We start from the raw sequence: 21643 nt of genomic DNA, 5'->3' as shown, positions 1-21643 counted from the left end.
ACCTTGGGTAACTGTGACTTGGGTAACTGTATCAGTCAACACCTACCTCCTCAAACTAAGTCCCCCAGCCAGGGGACCTTTCTCCCTTTCAGTCACTTATCAATGTAACCACACAAGGTCAACAAGTGAAAGGGAATGTTAGAGCTTTCCAGAACAACTGCTGAATTTTACACATGAGGGAAAAGAGCCCCAGAGAGGCAGACTGTCTGGGCCAAAGTCACACAGCAAGCTGGGAAGAGCAGGGACCAGTGCTTCAGACTCCCAGTCCACAGTGACAGCAGCTTGGTCTTCATATACATTGGTTTCTGCCTATTGTGGAACAGCCTTCCTCCCTGCAACCCAGGCCATCTGCGTCCCCAGGTTCCCACTCTGTTCCAAAGCCCTAAGCTGAAGAAAGATGCTGGAGGGCCTGAGCCACCTCATGCACAGACCACAGACTTTGAAAACAAAGTTGAACTATGTGCGACTATCTCTCCCCAGACAGGAATACACATGTTTCTCTGAAGTAGGAAACCCACTGAAGCTAGGCTGTTCCTAGAAAGACAGGGAACCAATAGGAGTAGTGAATTTTGTGTCTTCCTTCTTGAAAGACAAGGGGTCTTGCAAGACAGGGTCTGCAACAAGGCAACTAGGCTGGGTTCATTTTCCCCATTGAGTGCAGACCACAGAACGGTCAGCCACTGTCTCCCAGTACCATCCCTGTCCCAGGCATCTGCCTCCAGCCGCGGCCTCTGGCAGACAACTGCGCTTAGGCAGGAGGACCCAAGGGGAAGGAGAGAGCGGCTGGGAGGGAATAAGAGGGATCTGCCGTCAGTCTAAGACCCCTGGTTCCTCAGAAAGGCGAGCGTTTAAGCAGGAGCTGGCTGGCTGGGTGGACAGCGCTGAGAGTCTGGAAAACCAGGCCCGCGGGAGGCGAGGGACCTCCGTGCCCTTGGGGCAGTGCCAGGGCTGGAGACCTGAGAGCTTGAGCCCAGAATAAGAAGGGGGCTGGGGTTCGGTGAGCCGCTTTTCTAGTCGGCCTAGGCCAGGGGAGTGTCGGGCACAGATAAATTCTCTGCATTCTTCTGGCACCGCAGCCAGGACCCAGAGAGCCTTTTCTGCAGGCGCTGCCCTGGCCCCACACCCTGCCCAGCCCTTCTCCCTCCCTCAGCCTCTCTTTAGTGTTCAGCCTGCTGGCCCCCCGCCTCCGTCCTTCCCGCAGCCCCTCAAAGCCACCGAAGGATTGTTCCTAGAGACCCTGATCTCTCCGCCTCTCCCCATCTTCCCCACGCCCTACCGCCCCAGGCCACGGGGACTGCAAGGAGGGCGAAGAGGAGCCCAGGGCTCGTCTCCGCGCCTGCGCTTTGGGGAGAGCGTCCCTCCACCCCCACCCCCCCCTGCGCAACAACCCTGCACCGCTAAGCGGCACCCGGACGGTGGGATGCGGGTGGGGTGGGGTGCGCAGCTGGGGCAAGGTCAGTGCTTTCAAAGAGGGAGGGAGACCGGCCCCCGGAACATCCCCCTGTCCCGAAAGTTTCCCTTCCGGGGCCATGGAGTGTGCGCGAGGAGGGCGCGGGGGGCGGGAGGGGGTGGGGTGGGGGTGGACAGAGTCGCAGCCGGACCCCCACCCCCCCACCCCCGCCGGGGACAGTGGGGCGGGAGGGAGGGGCAGGCAGCGAGGTCCGGGCAGGAAGGCGCGCCGCCCCCTCCGACCCAAGGCTGCCACGAGAGCCTTACCCTTCAAACCGCCCACCCCCAGCCCACAGCTTGCAGACCCTCCACTCGCCGCCCTTTAAATCCCAAGTAGGCCTGGAACTCACCGAAATCAGGTGTTGAGCTGGGCCAGCGCAGGCCAGATCCGCCGGGTCCATGGCCGCGGCTCGGGGGCGGGGGGCAGAAGAAGGGGGGTGCTGGGGCCGCCTCTTGATGTCAAGGCTTTAAAGGGGCCAGTGAGCCCCGCCCCTCGCCCAGACCTCGCCTCCCTCCTTCCGCGCAGCCAATCCACGTTCGTCTTGGATGCGCGCCCCTCCCAGCCCCCTCCAGATGTTCCCAGGACGAGAGCTAAGTCCGCCCGTTCCGAGAGCGCCGCTTCCGCCCCGGTGGGAAGGACCTCCCCTCCCCCAATAGAGAAACACTCTCCTCGGGCCCGGTCGGGTCGGGCTTGGTAAACCTCCCCCGTGCCGGGGTAGGAGAAGCCGCGCTGGGCCGAGCAGGGGTGGAATGAGGGGCATCTATAGCAGAGAAAACTAAGTAGGTGCGCGCGGAGCCACGGGCATGCGCGTCTGCTTCTGTGGGGCTGGGCGTGCACGTGTATGTGTGGTTGTGAGCGTTGGTGTTTGTAATTTGCCTTCCTGCTACGTGTTGGGTGTAAATCTATGGGACGACGCTTGAGTGCCTCCTTGGCCTTAAATGCTCCCTCCTCACTTTTCCTTCTCCGGATCGGGATTGGGTCTTCCCAGTAGTGTGGAAAGCTGGGCGCTAGGAACAGGCTCCGCTGCTTTCAGAGTAGTGCTGGTCGTTTCCTCACTGGAGGAGGTAAGGCTGAGCATAAAAAAGATATAACCTTGTTCTCAGCCACTTGCTATCTTGATGGGAACGAGTGCCTGCCCTGTTGAACTAACCGCGTGCTTAAAAGAAAAGCAAACAGCCCACCTAGGCCCCTGCAGGGCCTCAAAGCTCCCTTCAGTACCATTCTCAATGGTCCTTGATTAAATATCTATTTGCCCTTGTCTGGATACCGTATAGTCTTCACAATCTGCATGGTAGTGATTGGCCCGCTAATGCAGGTTGGGGTTCTGCAGAGAAATACAAAGGGATCCCTAGTCACTGTCTCTGCCCATTTTATTAAAATCGCTTCTGTTGTGTACACGGAATGTATTAACGCATCATATTAAGTCCAATAAAGGAACATGAAAGCTGAGGGATCTTGGGGTGCTCAAATTGGCTAGGATTAATCAAGAGTTCCTCTCTGAAGGAGGCTCCCTAATTTAGAATGGGATTTGAAGGGCACAGAGAGAACTTGAATAGATTCAGGCAGGGTAAGGACACAAAGAGGCAGGAAGAGCAAATTAGCTGCCTGGGACAGTGAGCAGATCACCTTGGCTGGGTGGGAAGTGTAAGTCAGTGGAGGAGGTTTTGTATGGAGAAGATCAGAATGACAGTATGGATTTGACAGAATAAGTGATAAAGAAGTCATTTTGGGTTCTTGAGCATAGAAATGAGTGCCTGAGATCAGTTATTACTGGAGCCTAAAAGATGTCATGATGGTTATTACCACCAGCTCGCTCACCTTTGGTTTAAAATTGATTTATCCTTAACATACAATAAAATGCAGATCTTAGATGTTCTATCTGGTGAATTTCAACAATAATATACACCTGTGTAACACCCAAAACAAGATAGTGAGTCATCACCCCAGAAAATTCCCTCATGCCCCTTTATATTTATTGTCAACTATCCTGCACCTACCACCACCCACCGCCTGCAACCTCCTGAGTTCTATAACCATAGTTTTGTCTGTTCTTGGCTTTCACATAAGTGTAATCAAATAGTATGCATTTTTGGGGTCTATATTCTTTAGCTTAGTAATGTTTTTGACTAATGTGAATCTGTTCTTTTTTATTACCGAGTAATATTCCATTGTATGACTATATCACTATTTATCCATTCTCCAGTTGATGTATATTTGGGTGTTTCCGGTTTTGGGGCTGTTATATTCTTGTGCATATCTCTTCCTGAACATGTTTTCATTTCTGAGAAAGCTCACCTTATTTTTTTTTAATTGAAGTATTATTATGGAAATACAGTATCATATTCGTTTCAGGTGTACAACATTGTATTGCAAAATGATCACCATAAGTCTAGTTACCATGTGTCACCAAAGTTAATACAATATTATTGACCATATTCCCCATGTTGTAAAATACGTCCCCATGACTTATTTATAATTGGGAGTTTAAACTTCTTGATCCCCTTCACGCATATTGCCCACCCTCCTACCCTCCTCTTTTCTGGCAACCATCAATCTGTTCTCTGTATCTATATGTCTGGTTTTGTTTGTTTTTCAGATTCCATATGTAAGTGAAATCATAGGGTATTTGTCTTTTTCTGACTTATTTCACTTAGCATAATATCCTCAAGGTCCATCCATATTGCTGCAAACAGCAAGATTTCATTCTGTTTTATGGCTGAGTAATATTCCATTGTATGTATATTATATGTATTATATATATGTATGTATACACACACACACACACACATTTTATTTATCCACTCATTTATTGATGGACACGTAGGTTGTTCCATATCTTGGCTATTGTAAACAATGCTGCAGTGAACATGGGGGTGTTTTTGTTTTCTTGGAATAAAAACCCAGAGTGGAATTGCTGGATCATATGGTAGTTCTTTTTAATTTTTTGAGTAACTTCCATACTGTTCTCCATAGTGGCTGCACCAATTTACATTCTCACCAACAGTGTGTAAGTGTTTGCTTTTCTCCTCATCCTTGTCAACACTTTTTTTTTTTTAAGATTTTATTTATTTATTTGGGAGAGCACGAGCAGGGGGAAGGGCAGAGGCAGAGGGACAACAAATTTCCCACTGAGCAGGGAGCCTGATATGGGGCTCAATCCCAGGACCCTGAGATCATGACTTGAGCCAAAGGGAGACACTTAACTGAGTCACTCAGGCACCCCAACACTTATTTCTTTTTTTTTTTTTTTAATAATAACCATTCTGTGAGGTGATACCTCATTGTGGTTTTGATGTACATTTCCATGATGGTTAGGTGATATCAAGCATCTTTTCATGTGCTTGTTGGGCATTAGTGTGTCTTTGGAAAAATGTCTACTCAGACCATCTACTCATTTAAAAAATTTTTTTTGCCCCATTGCCCCTCTTCTGCCAATTTGAAATCAGATTTTTTGTTTTTGCTGTTGTTCTTTATATATTTTAGAAATTAGCCCCTTATCACATTTATGATTTGCAAACATTTTCTTCCATTCAGTAAGTTGCCTTATTTTCTTGAGAGCTTGCTCCACTGTGCAAAAAGGTTTTCAGTTTGCTGTAGTCCCATTTGTTTATTTTTTTGCTTTTGTTGCCCTTGCCTGTGGAATCAGATCCAAAACAATATTGCTAAGACTGATGTCAGGGAACTCATTGCTTATGTTTTCTTCGAGGACATTTATGGTTTCAGGTCTTACATTCAAGCCTTTAATCCATTTTGAGTTGATTTTTGTGTATAATGTTAAGATAGGGGTTCAGTTTCATTCTTTTGCTTATAATTGCACAATTTCCCCACACCATTTATTGAAGAGATGGTCTTTTTCCTATTGTATATTCTTGCCTTCTTTGTTATAGATTAATTGATCACATATGTGTGGATTTATTTCTCGGTTCTCAATTCTGTTCCATTGGCCTTTGTATCTGTTTTGTGCCAGTATCATTCAGTTTTGATTACTACAGCTTTGTAGTATAGTTTGAAATCAGTGAGCAGGGATTGTGATGCCTCCACCTTTGTTCTTTCTCAAGATTGGTTTGGCTATTTAGGGTATTCTGTGGTTTCATACAAATTTTAGGATTATTTGTTCTATTTGTGTGAAAAATGTCATTGGTATTTTGATAGGAATTGCATTGAATCTGTAGATTGCTTTTGCTAATACGAGCATTTTAACAATATTAATTCTTCCAATCCATGAGCAGGGGGTATCTTTCCATTTATTTGTGTCTTCTTCAATTTTATCAATGTGTTACAGTTTTCAGAGTACAGGTCTTTCGCTTCCTTGGTTAAATTTATTTCTAGGTATTTTATTTTTTGATGTAATTGTGAATGGGATTGTTTTCTTAATTTCTCTGATAGTTTATTATTATATAGAAACACAACAGATTTCTGTATATTAAGTGTGTATTCTGCAACTTTACTGAATTTATTAGTCATTTATCCTTTTTTTTTTTAAGATCTTATTTATTTACTTGAGAGACAGAGAGCACAAGTGGAGGAGGGGCAGAGGCAGAAGGACAAGCAGACTCCCCGCTGGGCACGGAGCCAGACACAGGGCTTGATCCCAAGACCCCGAGAACACTACCAGAGCTGAAGTTAGACGTTTAACCGACTGAGCCATCCAGGTGCCCCTATTAGTCATTTATTCTAATAGTTTTTTTGTTTGTTTTTGTTTAAAGATTTTATTTGACACAGAGAGAGAGAGAGAGAGCGCACAAGCAGGGGGAGCAGCAGGCAGAGGGAGAGGGAGAAATCATATTCTAATAGTTTTTTGATGGAGTCTTTAGGGAGCTTGATGATAGATAGTGGCATTTTTGGAATCTTGCAGCAGTGATTAATTCTTATTCATTCAACCATCCAATATTTATTGAATCAGGATCAGTGGACTAGTCATGGGTTTACACCCAAAATTAGACATGATCCTTTCCTCACAGGGCTTAAAAATCCAGTAAGACTCCCTATATCTACTGCATTCCAAAAGCATAGGGAAAAAAACCTTAATAGTGTGCCAAGCATTTCTAACTATTTTGGGATGTTTCCAAATAACTAAATTTTGGGAAATAAACAGACCATCTGGATTTTTATACTTTTCACTTAGATGTTTACCCTTTTTTAAAAAAACACAGCCAGAACATCTGCACTTGTCAGAGCAACTATCTGCCCTCCTTACTCAAAGGCTCTTGTATACTTGAAAGTTTAGGCATTCAGATTTTGGCAGATTCTCTATACTTTATAAACCTTCATTTTCACTGATAGGAGGTTAAAGAAGTATAACTACTGTTACCCCATGATCACTTTCTGTCTATGATGGGGCTTAAGACACTTTAAATCCTCAGTGGTATTATTCACTTAAATTATTAAAAACTATACAGGAAATAAAAAAATAAATAAATAAAAACTATACAGAAGTCCCATAGTTGGTTTTCCACCCTTGTAATATACCATTCATCACGTATTGTTTTTTAAGATTTGTTTAGTTATTTGAGAGAGAGAGAGAGAGAGCAGGAGGGGCAGAGGGAGAGGGAGGGAGAGAATCTGAAGCAGAATCCTCGCTAAGCTTGGAGCCTGACGTGGGGCTCAATTTCATGACCCTGAGATCATGACCTGAGCTGAAACCAGAGTTGGATGCTCAACTGACTAAGCCACCTAGGACCCCCATCACATACTGTTCTTTACTTGAGCTGTCTGTGTTGTAAAACAAGCTAGGTCTCTTAGGCCTCTTGTTGCTACAAGCTGCTAGTAATACAAGTTTGGCAGCATAGTCTAATGGTGCATATGGTGCTGATGAGTGACCGGTAGATCACTGCTCACATCAGTCCTTTGAATGGCTTTAAGCGGGGGTTAGCATAATCAGAATTGCATTTTAGAAAGATTACTGTGGTTGCAATGTGGAGAACAGTTTAGAGAGAGCAAGATTGAAGTCGGAGAACAGACAGAAAGTTTTTGTAGTAATTGAGGGGAAAAATGGGAAATGATGTGCTCTGGACTAGGAAAGTGATAGAGGTAATGGTAGCAGAGTCAGCAGGTCTTAGGATTGGAAGGGGAGGGAAGCAGAGGGCTAAGCCAAGACTTCTGGACTAGGTCACTTGCAGATGGTAGGGCCACTCAATGAAATGGAAAGCCCTGGAGGAAGAGCAGTTTTGGGAAATGATATGCTCACTTCCAAACATGTTAACATTGAAATGCCTGGAGGATGTCCCAGTGGAAATGTCTATCCAAGAGGTAAGAGCTTCCCAACTGTTGTGCCCCAGGAAGAGGTTACAGATGTGCTGCATATTTTCTCAACCCTCAGGGGAGCACGAACTTCCTTGGAAAGACAGCAGTCTTGGTAAGGTGTGTTGCCATGAAAATACCATCATTCTTTATGTGTGCCATGATATGGAAAAGGTTGGAAAGTATTAATGAATAATGCTGTTGGATAAGTAATTCTGAAGCTAAGGAGAGAGATCTGGACTAGAGATAAGAGATTTGTGAGGTATGAGAACATCAGAACATAGATGGTAACTGAAGAAATGGAGTGGAGATCATGTGAGGAAAGAGGGACTGGAACAGAACCCTAAGGAACAGCAACATTAGAGAGGGGTCTCTAGAGAAGGAGGAAGACAACTGGGTGAGTGCTGTCACCAGAGCCCAAGGGGTTTCCAAAAAAAAAAAAAAGTTCCCAATATTACTGTCAGGTTGGATCAGACTGAGACATACCTGCTGACTTTAGCCACATCATTGGTGACTTTGGCAAAACCAAATTTTGAAGGGTTGAGAAAGATGTACAAAGTAGGAATGGAGGCAAGAAGTATTTAAAACTTTTTCAAGAATTTTGACTGTGCTTTGAGGGAAAAGTTATAGGCAGGTGGGCGGGGCAACAGGTGATGAGAATTCTTTTAGAAAGCTATTTTTAGAAAGATACTACTTAATTTCAAAACTTACTTAAAATTCATTATTTTTATTTTTTATTATTATTTTTTAAGATTTTATTTATTTATTTGACAGAGAGAGACACAGCGAGAGAGGGAACACAAGCAGGGGAGTGGGAGAGGGAGAAGCAGGCCTCCCGCTGAGCAGGGAGCCCGATGTGGGGCTCGATCCCAGGACCCTGGGACCATGACCTGAGCCGAAGGTAGACGCTTAACCGACTGAGCCACCCAGGCGCCCCATAAAATTCATTATTTTTAAAAGCATTATGTGCATATGGTTAACAAACCAAACAACACAAGAGCAATTATGTGCTGCATTTCCCATTTCCAGTAATGAGCCACTTTAACTTTCTGGCTGATTCTTCAATATGACTAAATATGCTCACACTGCAAATTGATTTTCACTTTTAGATGTTTTATTACCTCCTATGTATATATTCTTTTTAAAAGGTACAAAAGTGAGGGGCGCCTGGGTGGCTCAGTCGTTAAGCATCTGCCTTCGGCTCAGGTCATGATCCCAGGGTCCTGTGATTGAGCCCTGCATCAGGCTCCCTGCTCCGCGGGAAGCCTGCTTCTCCCTCTCCCACTCCCACTCCCCCTGCTTGTGCTCCTGCTCGCTCTCTGTCCAAAAAAAAAAAAAAAAAATCTAAAAGGTACAAAAGTGGACTCTTACCATTCATACTGTTCTGCACCTTACTTCTTACACTTAAAATATCTCGGAGACCTTTCTATTTTAACAGAGATAGAACTATCTTGTTCTTTTTAACAATTGCATAGTAATCCATTCATGGCTGTACCATATTATTTGTTTCCTACCGATGGGCATTTAGATTGTTGCCAGCTTCTCACTTTTATCAGACAACTATAATGGATAACATTGTACATACATCCTTGCATATTTATGTGAGTATATCCACAGGATAAATTCCTAGCAATGGAATTCCTGGGTATGTGCAGTGTACGTTTTGATAAATATCGAGAAATTGCCTTCCATATGGTTATGCTAATTTACCATCCCCACTAACAGGGTGTAAGAATACCTATCTTCCCACATTCTCACCATCACTGTCTAAAAAATTTGTGAAAAATTGCCTTCCATATGGTTATGCTAATTTACCATCCCCACTAACAGGGTGTAAGAATACCTATCTTCCCACATTCTCACCATCACTGTCTAAAAAATTTGTGAATATTGTTGTAAGTGCCGAAATATTCTTGCATTTTTTATTTGCATGTAATTAGTAAGATTAAACAAGTTTTCAGGTGTTTTATCTGCCATTATCATTTTTTTGTGAATGCCTTTTTCTAATAGACGTGTAAGAGTTGTGTTATAATGAAATTCACCCTTTGTCTGTCACATGTATTGCAGATTGTTTCCCTAGCTGGTGTATGTCTTCTGACTTTATTGGATTTTCTTTTTCCTTTGCCGTAGGTAGTCAGATTTATTGGTCTTTTCCCTGATGGCTTTTAGGCTTTTTATGTTTAGAAAGTACCTTTTTTAAAACATTTTTTCTCTAGTATGCTTATGGGTTTTCTTTTCATTTCATCCAAAATCTAGTTAAATGGCGAAGACCACTGTTATTTCTCAGTACTGCTCAGAATGACATCTCCATTTTAGACCAGCTAGTCCTATCTGTTCTCAACGTATACAACACCCATTCCTTTGTACCTCTGCTGAAACGTTCCTTTCTCCAGGCTCACGGGGCATGCTCCTTTCCCTCTTGTCCATCCTTGCAAAAGCTATATTCCTTTCAGGAACAGCTCAAATCCCATATCCTCTAGAAAGTCTTCCATGCCCATTGTAGCCCACAAAGATTTTTCCTTTGCTGAAGCTCACATGATAACGTGCTGCCTTGTTTGAGCCTCTCCTTTTCTCAACTTTAACATATTTGCTGAGTGAGTCAAATCTAACCTCTGGAAGTCCAGGGTTCTTTAATCTACTTTTCCCTACCCCTCAAAGAAGCTAAAAGCACACTGGGCATTTAGAAGGAATTTGATAAAATACTTGATTTGCCACAAAAGTGTATGCATTGGCCACATCTGAAATTGGCTGGTCCAAATTGAGACAAGCTGCAAGTTAAAATACACATCAGATTTTGAAGATGGAATAAAAAAATAATATAACATTATCTCATCAATAATTTCTGTACTGACTACATGTTGAAATGATCATTATATGATCAATACTGGATCATATATATATACACATATATTTTTTTTAAGTTAAAGTATATCCAGGACCATTGTCTATTCTTGTCCCTAAAGAAGGCTTATCATGCTTAGTGTTGGCTCCTAAATTATGCTGGTTTGAGGATAAATAAGATGATCTCTTGGAGCCAAAGATATTCTGTCTCCAAAGGCTCTCATAAGCCAGTATGCAATCAATACCTTCCTGGTATCAAGGCCTCATCTTAATGAATACTATACATCTTCTCTGAAACTAACTGCTACAGACTTGAAATACAACAGTTCCTGTCAACAGGTCAGGTAACTGCTCAGCCAACAGAAGAGGTCAGGTTCAGATGCGGAAGCATCTCCCAAAGGTTTTGGTGATTGAAGATTCCTCAGTTAACCATGTAGATGGAACCCCTGCCTATCCCTTTGGTCACTGGGGCCATTTTCTGCCATCAAGGAGTTATTTGGGACAGGTGCCACTTGGCTTGTAGTCTAGTCTCATTGTAGTCAGAGCCCCTGTATTAGTTTCCTGTTCCTGTTGTTAACAAATCATTACAAACTTATTGGCTTAAAACAACACAAATTTATTTTCTTACAGTGTTGGAGGTCAGAAGTCTAAAATTAAGGTGTTGTCAGGACTGCATTCCTTCTGGCGGCTTCAGGGGAGAGTCCATTTCCTTGCCTTTTCTAACTGCATTTCTTGGCTCACAACCCTTCCTCACATCACTCCAACCTCCTGCTTCTACCACTTTCTCTCCTGCTGTGGTCAAATCTTCCTTTGCTTCCCTCCTGTAAGGATACTTGTGATTACATTTAGGGTCTGTCCTGATAATCCAGATTAATCTTTCAATTTCAAAATCTGTAATCCTTAATCTATGTATCTACACATCTGTACACATCTACAAAGTCCCTTTTGCTATCTAAGGTAGCATTCACAAGTTCCAGGGATTGGGATGTGAACATCTTAGGGGGCCATTATTCAACCTGCCACAGCGTCATATACATTTCTTTGCACTGCCCTGGTGAAGGGAGAGAGCACCAGCAGCAGAGTCACAAGGTTTCAAAGTATCCTTAAGATTTACAGAGAAGTAGGTAAATTCACATCTCTAATCACTGTGATCACTGGAAACCATCATAAACTGGCCTCATTTCCTTAGCAATGATCATTCCCTCCCAGCATTGCCTCCTTTAAAATGCTCTGTAGTGCTGAAGCTGAACTTCTCATTACTTCCTTGTCCTAAAAAACAAATTATTAGATAGTAAGATGCATGTTTTCTACAGAGATGTTTTTCTCATAAGCCTTTAATCTAACAAACATAGTTGTAGTCTGTGGCATACTTATAGAATGTCATAGCAGCTTGTTTTTAACATTCTACATTTTGCAAAATACCTGTCCACCCTCCAGTTCATTTGGGCATAGGAAAAGGAAGGTCTTGTGATTTCAGTTGTACTGATGAATAAACCGAGGTTCAGAGAGGTTAAGTGACTTGAACAGGGTGGTCATGCAAGGAGTTACTGACAGATCTCAATTCCAAACCTGATTCTTTCCACTGCACTGTTCCTGGGTCAAACTTGATCTCATGGGGCTGAGAAGGACCTGACCGATCTCAGGATCTTAATACACCCTGGAGGTGGCCTTGGAATCCCTATCTCCTAAGCATGAAACAGACTGAAACTCACTTTTAGGAGGTCCTACTCAGGGATCAAAGTTTGGGGCAGATTGGGAATTTCAGGAATTCAGGGGAAGGTTAGGGTAGCTGGCGAGTGAAAGTTAGAGTGAGAAGGTAATGAGGACTGAGAGAGACTTAAGAGTGCCTGTGTCTGCTCTATGTAGCTGTCAACTGCTTTTCCAAAGCACTCAGGAGGGCCAAGCCTGTTTAAATGGTAGGCCGCAGCAGGAGTGCTACTCAGGTACTCAACCTAGAGTACTACTCAACCTAGAATTAGGCCCGACTTCTCTGGGGATTTCTAAGAATATCTGGAATAGCCAAGCGTGGCCTGGCTGGGTCCCTATTCTCAGGTTTGAACATGTAACTTGAGGAAGCACAGTAACTCCAAAGCTCATGCTCTTTTACACTGGCTCTCTGGAGTCTCTTCCCAATCTTGGATATCTGTGACATCACAAGGCATAGTAGCCAAGGCCCAGACTCTGCCACCACACTGCCTAGGTTCGGAGCCCAGCTCTGCTTTGGCTTTGTTGTCTGGCAAATGGTGCTATATTACTATCTCTTCTTTTCCTTTTTTCCTGTTTCTAACCAGACCTCTTTTGGTTCTTCCTCCCCCCCCCTCACTCAATAACTACTGGCAGCCCTCAGACCTAGGACCTGGTCCTCTCATCATATCCATGTATTTTTGGAATTTACTACTCTTTAAACCTCAGTCACTGTATATGAATGACTTCCAAATTTTTATATCTAGTCTTGCTGTCCTGTACCAAAGCATCAATAGCCCAGGCCTTGAAATGGACATTTATTTATATTTTTTAAAGATTTTATCTATTTGAGAGAGAGACAGAGCACGAGCTGTGGGGGGTGGGGAGGGGAAGGGCAGAGGAAGAGGGAGAAGCCAACTCCCCACTGCACAGAGAGCCCAACATGGGTGCTTGAACCCAGGACCCTGGGATCATGACCTAAGCTGAGTCAGATGCTTAGCCAACTGAGCCACGCAGGTGTCCCAAAATGGACATTTTATCGCAAATGTATGTTTGAGAAAACTCTCAAACTTCTATGCCAAAGGCTAAGCTTATCTCTCTCTCTCAATTTTCTAATTTCTCCCCATTTCAGTTTCCTGGGCAGTCTTCTGCCCAATCATAGATCTCCCTTTTCTTCTCAATACTTGAATTCAGGTACATTTCTCTTTTGTTCATCCATATATTAATTCAACAAGTACTTCTCAGCAGCCTGCCATGTGTCAGCCATTGTGCTAGGCCTCAATGTACAAAGATAAGTTAGGCTTGAGGAGATCAGTCTTATTGGGGGGGGGGGGGGGGCGCAGAGCCATATAAATGATGACAATATAATGAGGTAAATACTATAGTAGAGGCTTCCAGGCAAAGTCCCCACTAGAATGTAATAAAAAATGCAAAGTGCCACAAGAGTTGGGGGAAAGATTTCTGACAAAATGTAACGTCTGAGCCATCTTTTAGGACAAACGGTTCAACCAGGTTGCAAGGTGGTAGAGCTGGGGGAGAAAGAAGGGAAACAGAGGGAGTTTGTGCTACGTCTCAGAGGTATGAAAGGACATGGCACATCTGACAGGGTGGTAGGTGAGTTCAACGTGACTGGTGTGTGGAGGAAAAGCATGAAGACCAGCGCTGTTCAGTATACCTCTCTGCAGTGATGGAAATGGTCTAAATCTGTGCTAATAAGGTAGCCACTAGTCACATTTGGCTATTGAACACCTGCAATGTGGCTAGAATGACTGAGGAGCTGAACTTTAAATTTTATTTCATTTTATTTCATTTAAATTTAAATACCATGTGGCTACTTTTTTTTTTTTTTTTTGACAGAGAGAGAGTACAAGCAGGAGGGGCGGCAGGCAGAGGCAGAGGGAGAGGGAGAAGCAGGCTCCCCGCTCAGCAGGGAGCCTGACGTGGGGCTTGATCCCAGGACGCCGAGATCATGACCTGAGCCGAAGGCAGACGCTTAACCGTCTGAGCCACCCAGGCACCCCACCATGTGGCTACTATTGAACAACATTGGTTTAGGCACTGGATAAAGGACAGGACTCTAGGCACTAGGGAACCACTAAAGGTTTTTAAGCATAATACTAGCATAACTAGATATTTGAGGAAAGGAACACTGGCAGCAGGGATTAGAGGGTAGATGACTTAACACAGAAATGCCTGGTAGGCACCAGCCACGTGGATGGAATAAATGGGACTTACATGTAATTGGTACAATTTACCGGACTTTGTAACTTTGTCAGTGTGGGGAGTATAAGTGAGAAGACTCAACTGAAGTTTGCAGCTTGAGCAATGGGTGGATGGCAACAACAGATAGGATTAGGTTTGGAATGAGGGTAGAGTTTGCTTTGGGATATTGTTGACTCAGGTAACTAAGAACTATCTAAGACGATATGACTACAAAACAGGAAAAATATTAATCTACAACTGTAGAGGTGGGGCCACAAATATATTTGGGAGTTATTAGCATATAGGTGGTCGCTAAAGGCATGGGAGTGGAGGAACTCATCAGAGGAAAAATATGTAGAAGAGGACTGGATGGACCCTAAGGGACCCTAAGCAATCAAAGTGTGGTCTATTTTGGTTTGCCAAGAGTCACCTGGGGTTTTTTTAACAAAAAACCGATTCCTCATTGTGAATGTACTTAATGCCATGGAATCGTACACTTAAAAACAGTTAAAATGGTAAATTTTATGTTATATACATTTTACCACAATAAAAAAATGCAAAAAAACACTCAAATCTAGTCAAACCAAACCGATTCCCAGACCCCATTCCTAACCTGAATCACTGTTTCTGGAGATGAATCCAAGATTCTCCAGGTAACTTAAGTTCAATTAAAATTTGAACTAACTGCTTTAAGAGTAGAGAAAAACTAAGAGATAGCTATGAAGAGAATAAAGGGAGAAGGGCACGGTGAAGAAGCCAAGGAAGAGCAGTTCAAAGAAGTTCAAAGAAGGTCAGTTGTGCTGAATAGTGCCATGACCCAGGAGGAAGACTGAACAAGAAGCCTCAGGATTTGGCATTGAATGGGAAATGAGAGAGCAGATGCTGTGGGGTCTATTCTTTCAAGAGCTTTGCTCATGTTTGGTGGTAAAGAGATGGAGGGAGAGACTGAATAAACCTGAAGGGAGACTGGACAGACGAAAAGCTGGTGGTTTTCAAGATGAGAGAGAATTGAGCATGTTGGCAGGTGGACAGGGAGTCAATGAGGCCAAGGATACACCAAGGGGATCCTCAAGAAAGCACAGTTTGGGAGAGGTAGTGGAGGTTGGGATCAGGAATTCGGGCAGAGGTTATTTGGGTAAAAGCTCACTGAGTAAGTTCAGAAGTGAAAAGGAGGGAAGATGAAGGAGTTTAAGACTGAGGGCAAGAAAAGACTTCCTGACACAGCTAACAAGAATGGCGCTGGTTGGTGGTTAGGTCATCTGTTTAGATTAATGGGGCAGGGATACAGAGTCAAGAACCTGCAGAAGGGTAAAAGTCTAGAAGAGTCACTAAGATGAAAGTGATCAGGAGCAGGAATATAAAAAGACTGAAAAGTAGTACTGGAGTCTGAGATTGGAAATAGCACCAACCACATAATTATCCTGCACAAAATAGAAAAATTGGTTTTCCTAAATGAAGGTTTTGGTTCCGTTCTCCTATCGTTTAGGGACTGCACCAGTTTTTGCTCTCTCATGCATAAAGTTGAAATTCTCTAGCAGGAACTTTTACTAACTTCTCCATCAAAAGGTCGAATGTCTAACTGGTGGTTCAGACTCTCTTATTCCCTACTCCTCCTATAACTTCAGAAAATAATAGGATCTTAAGGATTTTGAAGCTCATCAATCTAGTCTCCCTTCTTAGCTAGGTATATTTTGTTTTCTCATCTTCTCTCCACCAAACAAATCTTTCTCCATCTTCCACTTTCCCTTGGACTCAACTCATAGGTATCAAAACCTGACAAACATCAGTGACACCTATCCCATAGCATTGATGCTAAAGTCATCCAATTGTAGACTGCATTTTATGCCTGCTTCCCTCCACATATTCCCACCCCCATACTGGTATGCTTTGGCAGAGGACGCTAACAAAAGAAGTCCTGAATTAACTTACTCTCTGGCATGTTTTCCATTCTGAGCTTGGGTGAGGTTCTTTTTCTTGAGCTGAAACCTCCCCGGATAGAGTGGTTAAAAGCAGAAGTTTCCTACCTACGCCAGAATCACAGGGCATTCTAAATCATATTCAAGTCACTTTTATTATATATAATTATACAGTCCCACTTCATTAATTTCATTTGTACCAGCTGGATATTGGGTTCATAATTTAAATCTTTTAAACATTTTATAAATGCTAGTCAGTGCATTTTGGCCAGTATCTGTTACCTGTTGTGCTGAACCTGGGCATGTTGGAGACTTGACCTGCTCTGGAAAGATAAGATGTTTTTCTTACTAACCCTCTCCTTTAGCCAGGCCAGTGACTCTTCATTCCAGATTGTATTGTGAGGTTTTGCCTGAAAGGCAGGATGAGTAAGTCCAGAAAAAGCCTGAAGAAGCCAGATTAGATTCAAGTTGCCCATGAAACTGATACATTCTAAGGCTAGCCTGGTATAAGTCTCTAACCACTAGAAGCAGCCCCTTCCATATCCTAGAACCAGGATCACTTTCTCTAGGCCATCTCAATCTGGATAACCCAGCTCATTGCTCCACAGATACATTCTCTTCCAGGATCAACTCAAACAGTAGGGAATAGATACTGATTCTTTCAATTGTATGTCTTGGACAAAAGCTTCTGCCACGTTTTGAGGCTGCCTTACAATCATGAATTAAGGCAAGTTAACCTAATTCTTAGTATTCAGTATCTCTTTCCTGGTCTTCCTGCCCTCCTGTCTCACTGTCTCCAGAATCTTAATCTGTTCCTTTCTTTCCCTTCCTCTGTCAGTAATTCAGGAATCGGATGAGTCTCTGGTTTGTTTTGCTCTGAAGAGCAGAAGGCTTCGGTCCCAGCTGGTGTTGCCAAAGCAGCATACTAATTCCATGCCATGGTCCTGGGTCAAGATCTGCACAATCTGATTGGCCATATCACCTCGGATGGCAAGGGAACGGAAGTGGTCAAAATCATGAAGACCCAGCTTCCGGAGACGCCTTGCAGCTGCCCGGTAACACTTCCAGGGCTGTGGCTCCACAAGGAGGTAGCAGCAAAGGGAGGAAAGGTGACCCAGGAACTCCCATAGGCCATGGTCCCCGTGGTTCAGATGAATCCACATGGTTATTGACATGCAAAAGCCAATGTCAAAAACTGAACGTCCAAACTGGTTTAAGAAAGAGCTCAAGAGAACTTTCCGGGTCCTCTGATTCATAAAGTCCAGGGTGATAAAGGTCAGGGCATCAGGAAAAGGGCATTCTTTTTCAGCTCGCTCCACCAGGACTGGATCTATGTCGCAGCAAAGTAGATGGAGTTCTCTTGAGGCATCTGAGCAGGTCTCCCCATCACGTAGGGAAAGGAAGTGTTTGTACAGAGCCACACTCAGATCCTAGAGAAATCCAAAAGAGCTTTGTCATTGCAGCTCTCAACCAGTGAATGTAAGAAAAACCTCTATCTCTTATCATCCCATTGGACTGTCACTTACCCTTGGCTTTATAGGATGTGAAGCTCCTAGGTTAAGCAGGTTGCCCAAAAAGTTTTCCACAGAGCAGGTTCTCGGCCCCCTCCAGGGGTCTCAGGCTATAATGTGTCCTCTCTATACCTTCCTGACATTGATGGTACTTTGGGTTGTATGGTTGAAAGTTACAGCCAAATGAATGCAGCAAAGGAGCTGAGAGCAGTCTTTCCCACCTTAAGTAATATGCTGGTAAACTCACTTTTTTTCTTTTTTTAGGTATCTCAGACCCTAGGGAGGAGGAAAGAGTTCCAAGGGCATAACCAGTGTCCCTTACCAGGAAGGTGAGGAACAGAGCAAGCACCAGCTTATAAAAATCTGCTTTTCAGACTTGTAGTTGGGTAAGTCTGGATTCCAGAGATTCCTCATTTAGCCTTCGCTCTACAACCTCAATTTTACTACCTGGCTTATGCTTCACTACCCCCTTCTGAGATTTATTCTGCTTCTACATCCATTACTCCCAAAAGTCACTGCTGATCTTCTTCCTTCTAGCCAAGTCTAATGATTTGTGATTTTCACCATCTCAGCACCTTTGACTCTTAAACAAGTCACCATCTCCTTTCTCTAGCGTTGACTTCTATAACCATTATAACCAATTCAAATTTATGTTGTTCTAATCCATTTTTTCAAGGCATTTTTATGTATCACCTCCTTTTGCTCTGTGCAACAATCCTGTAAGGAAAATACTTAGGCCTTTTTGCAAGTGAAGAAAGTGTGGCGGGAAATCACCTAATGTCCAATAATAGTAGCATGGATACTTAAATGTGGTATATTCATTAAGATGGAATACTAAATAGCAGTTACAAATGAAGGAATTCAGCTCAGTGCATCAATATGGATGACAATGTTGAGTAGATAATTCTGAGTAAAAAAGCAAGACACAAAACAAAATACATGGTAAGCTTCCATTTATATGAAGTTCAAAAATGGGTAAGATTAAACTACATTGTTTAGAGATACAAAAATAGTGAGCTATAAAGAAAAGCAAGTAAATAATAAAAATCAGGCTAGTTGTTACCTTTGGGTGGAGGGGGGTTTTATGAACAGGGGAAGTGATATAAGGGATTCATGGGGTACTCACAATGTTTCATTCTTGATCTGGACTATTGTGATAAAGGTGTCTACATTATAATAATTCATAAAGTGTAAATTTATGTTTTATGCACTCTTCTGTATGTGTGGCATAGTTCACAAAAAATTCTGTATTTTAAAAATTATGATTCAGAGGCTAGTGACTTGTCCAATGTCACACATAGTATATGGAATGATTTAGGCTATATTAGATTCTTTCCTCTATACCAGGCTTCTCACATTTTAATATCCATATTAATAATTAATGATATGCATAACACCTATGGATCTTATTAAAATAAAGCTGCTGATTTAATAGATTGTGTGTGGGGGGGACTGAGATTCTGTGTTTCTAGTTTGTTTTTTAAGTAGGCTCCATACCCAGCATGCAGCCAACTCGGGGCTTGAACTCACAACCCTGAGATCAAGACCTGAGCTGAGATCAAGAATCGGACCCTTAATTGTCAGAGTTACCCAGGTGCCCCCTGAGATTCTGTATTTCTAATAAGCCACCCAAGTCATACTGATGCTGTAGATCAAGGACCACATTTTGAGTAGGAAGGTCCTATACTATGCTGCTTAATTTTCTCCCCATTTCCATACTTATTTCTATTCTGACTCCCTCTTCCAATCTGATTTTGGGTATGCCAGTTTGACTAGTCATTTTGCTACATCAGTCACTCCTCCACATCTCTTCACCCTCTCCATCCTCAATTCCCCAATCTCAGAATACCCTAGAAGCTTAAAAAAGAAAACATAGGGGTGCCTGGGTGGCTCAGTTAAGCATCTGCCTTTGGCTCAGGTCATGATCCCAGGGTCCTGGGATGGAGGCCCACATCGAGCTCCCTGCTCAGCGGGGAACCTAATTCTCCCTCTCCCTCTGCCTGTCGCTCCCCCAACTTGTGCTCTGTCAAATAAATAAATAAAATCTTAAAAAAAAAAAAAAAAAAGAAAAGAAAATACAGACTCAAGGGTTCAATCACCCAAGATCCTGAATCAGTTGGTCTAGAGTGAGGCCTGGGCGTTTTAGAAATGTAAATAAAGCACCCTATAAATTATGGTACATCCATACAATTTTGAAGCTGCTAAAAAAGAATGTAGTGACATGAGTGACCTCCAAATTATCAAGTGAAACGCAAGGTGAAAAACAGTGTGCTACTATGTATAAAGCTAAAAGAAGTAGGATATTTATACATACATAAATGCTTGTGTACACATAGGGTGCATATCCAGGAAGTTATAAACAGCGGTTGCCATTGTGTAGGGGTAAAGGAGAATTTAGGGTCAGGAGTAGAGACTTACTTTTTATTACATGCCTATAATTTGCAATCACAGGGTCAGAATGTCTGCTCCTCTAGGATATGCTAGTAGTTACAATAGGTGTCAGAGAGACATTTCGATATTCTGGATGTGATTTCACTATAATCACTCTACGCTTAACAATACTTTGCGGTAAGAAGACGTGGCAATGCCTTCCTCCACTAGGAGGCTGTATTCTCCCTCTCGATCCTCTCCACTGTACTCAGTCAACTCATTGCTTTTTAAATAAATATCCACTTGGCTCCAGGGTCCATCCTACACTATATGGCACAGGAGTCTTAATTCCAAACATGATTCAGTCACCCCGGCTCATCTCTCCCAGTAAACCAATCCCAACCCTACGCTCCCAAAGGTGAGTCTCCGCAAGCCCCGTCTCTGAAGCCAGGTCGCCAGCTACGCTAGACAGGAGGCAAGTGCCGGAAGCCCAAATACGGTGACCCTTCCCAAATGAGGTTTGGCCGTGAGGTGGCGAACGCACGGGTGGGGACGCAGGAATTTGGAACGGAGTTAAAAATTATTCCTCCCCAAGATTCCTAATCATTCCCCAAGAGATGGTGGTGGGACCCTAGAGGTCCGGTAGCAGCAGCACGGGGCTGACCCACGCGACGCCTTTAAATTCTTTTTGGAAAAGTCGTGATGGGTGTGACCGCCATGCCCGAACCAAAGCCCCAGCGAAAGCGGAGGAAGCCAACTGCTCGGCTCCCCAACCTCCGCCCCCGCCCCCGTCACTCACCCCAGAGTTACACCCCACGTCGAGCCCCAGGATCGGCCTCGTTTCGGAACTCTGAGGAAAGAGCCGGCGAAGCAGCTCCGGGGGCAGGAGGCGGAGCCGTTGTTCTGGAGGATGGAAGCGGGAATAATGAGGGAAATTTCCAAATGGGGCTGCCCCGGGTTCCAGAATTCGCGGTTCCTCGTCCGCCGCGGCCTCTTCAACGCCCCCCGTAGCCTGTGTCGTGGACGCCGCCATTAGTCAGTCTGGTCTCTGGGTCCCGGCGGAACCGGAAGTCGGGAGTCGGAAGCCGGCTTGCGAGCTGCACGGGCACCAGCGCGCGTGCGTTGAATGGCAAAGGCGGGTGGGTCTGAAGGCTGACGTCCGCGGGGAGAGCGCTGCCAGCCGGGCTTGCGTTGCTTTGTCGAACCCTCACCACAGCCTAGGCGGTGGTGAGTAATATTATCCCATTTTACAGGTGAGGAAATGAGGGCAGAGAGGTTAAGTGACTTGCCCAAGCTGACAGTTTCAACTTGAGGTACCCAGAACAAGAAGTTTGTTGGGATGTTGGAAATAAATTTTGATCAGCTACATTCCTTTACAAGTGCATTAAGTGAGATCCAGAGGGTAGAAATTACTTACCCAGAGTCACGCA

At 43.8% G+C, this 21643-nt stretch overlaps 2 protein-coding genes across 5 annotated transcripts in view; both read right to left on the bottom strand.

The window, feature by feature from the left end:
- The window catches only part of NCKAP5L (NCK associated protein 5 like), a 31124-nt gene extending 28870 nt beyond the window's left edge, over positions 1–2254 (bottom strand). For 2 of the 4 annotated variants that reach the window (XM_035002712.1, XM_035002708.1), the window contains exon 1: positions 1800–2254. The gene's annotated coding sequence lies outside the window, so the exon portion shown is untranslated. The remainder of the gene's footprint in view (positions 1–1799) is intronic. The other 2 variants (XM_035002716.1, XM_035002715.1) reach the window with 2 other exon arrangements.
- A 13139-nt stretch (positions 2255–15393) lies between these two features.
- Positions 15394–21276, bottom strand: BCDIN3D (BCDIN3 domain containing RNA methyltransferase). The gene is given in 3 exon segments (XM_035002706.1): positions 15394–17195; positions 17197–17762; positions 21013–21276. Coding segments are annotated over 3 exon segments (876 nt in total). The 5' UTR covers positions 21247–21276; the 3' UTR covers positions 15394–17119.
- Between the last annotated feature and the right edge of the window lie 367 nt (positions 21277–21643).

Source organism: Mirounga leonina, unplaced genomic scaffold (assembly GCF_011800145.1).
Source record: "Mirounga leonina isolate KUSES-001 unplaced genomic scaffold, KU_Mleo_1.0 Mir_126, whole genome shotgun sequence".
In the NCBI taxonomy this organism is placed as follows: domain Eukaryota; kingdom Metazoa; phylum Chordata; class Mammalia; order Carnivora; family Phocidae; genus Mirounga; species Mirounga leonina.
This window is presented reverse-complemented; position numbering and strand designations above follow the sequence as displayed.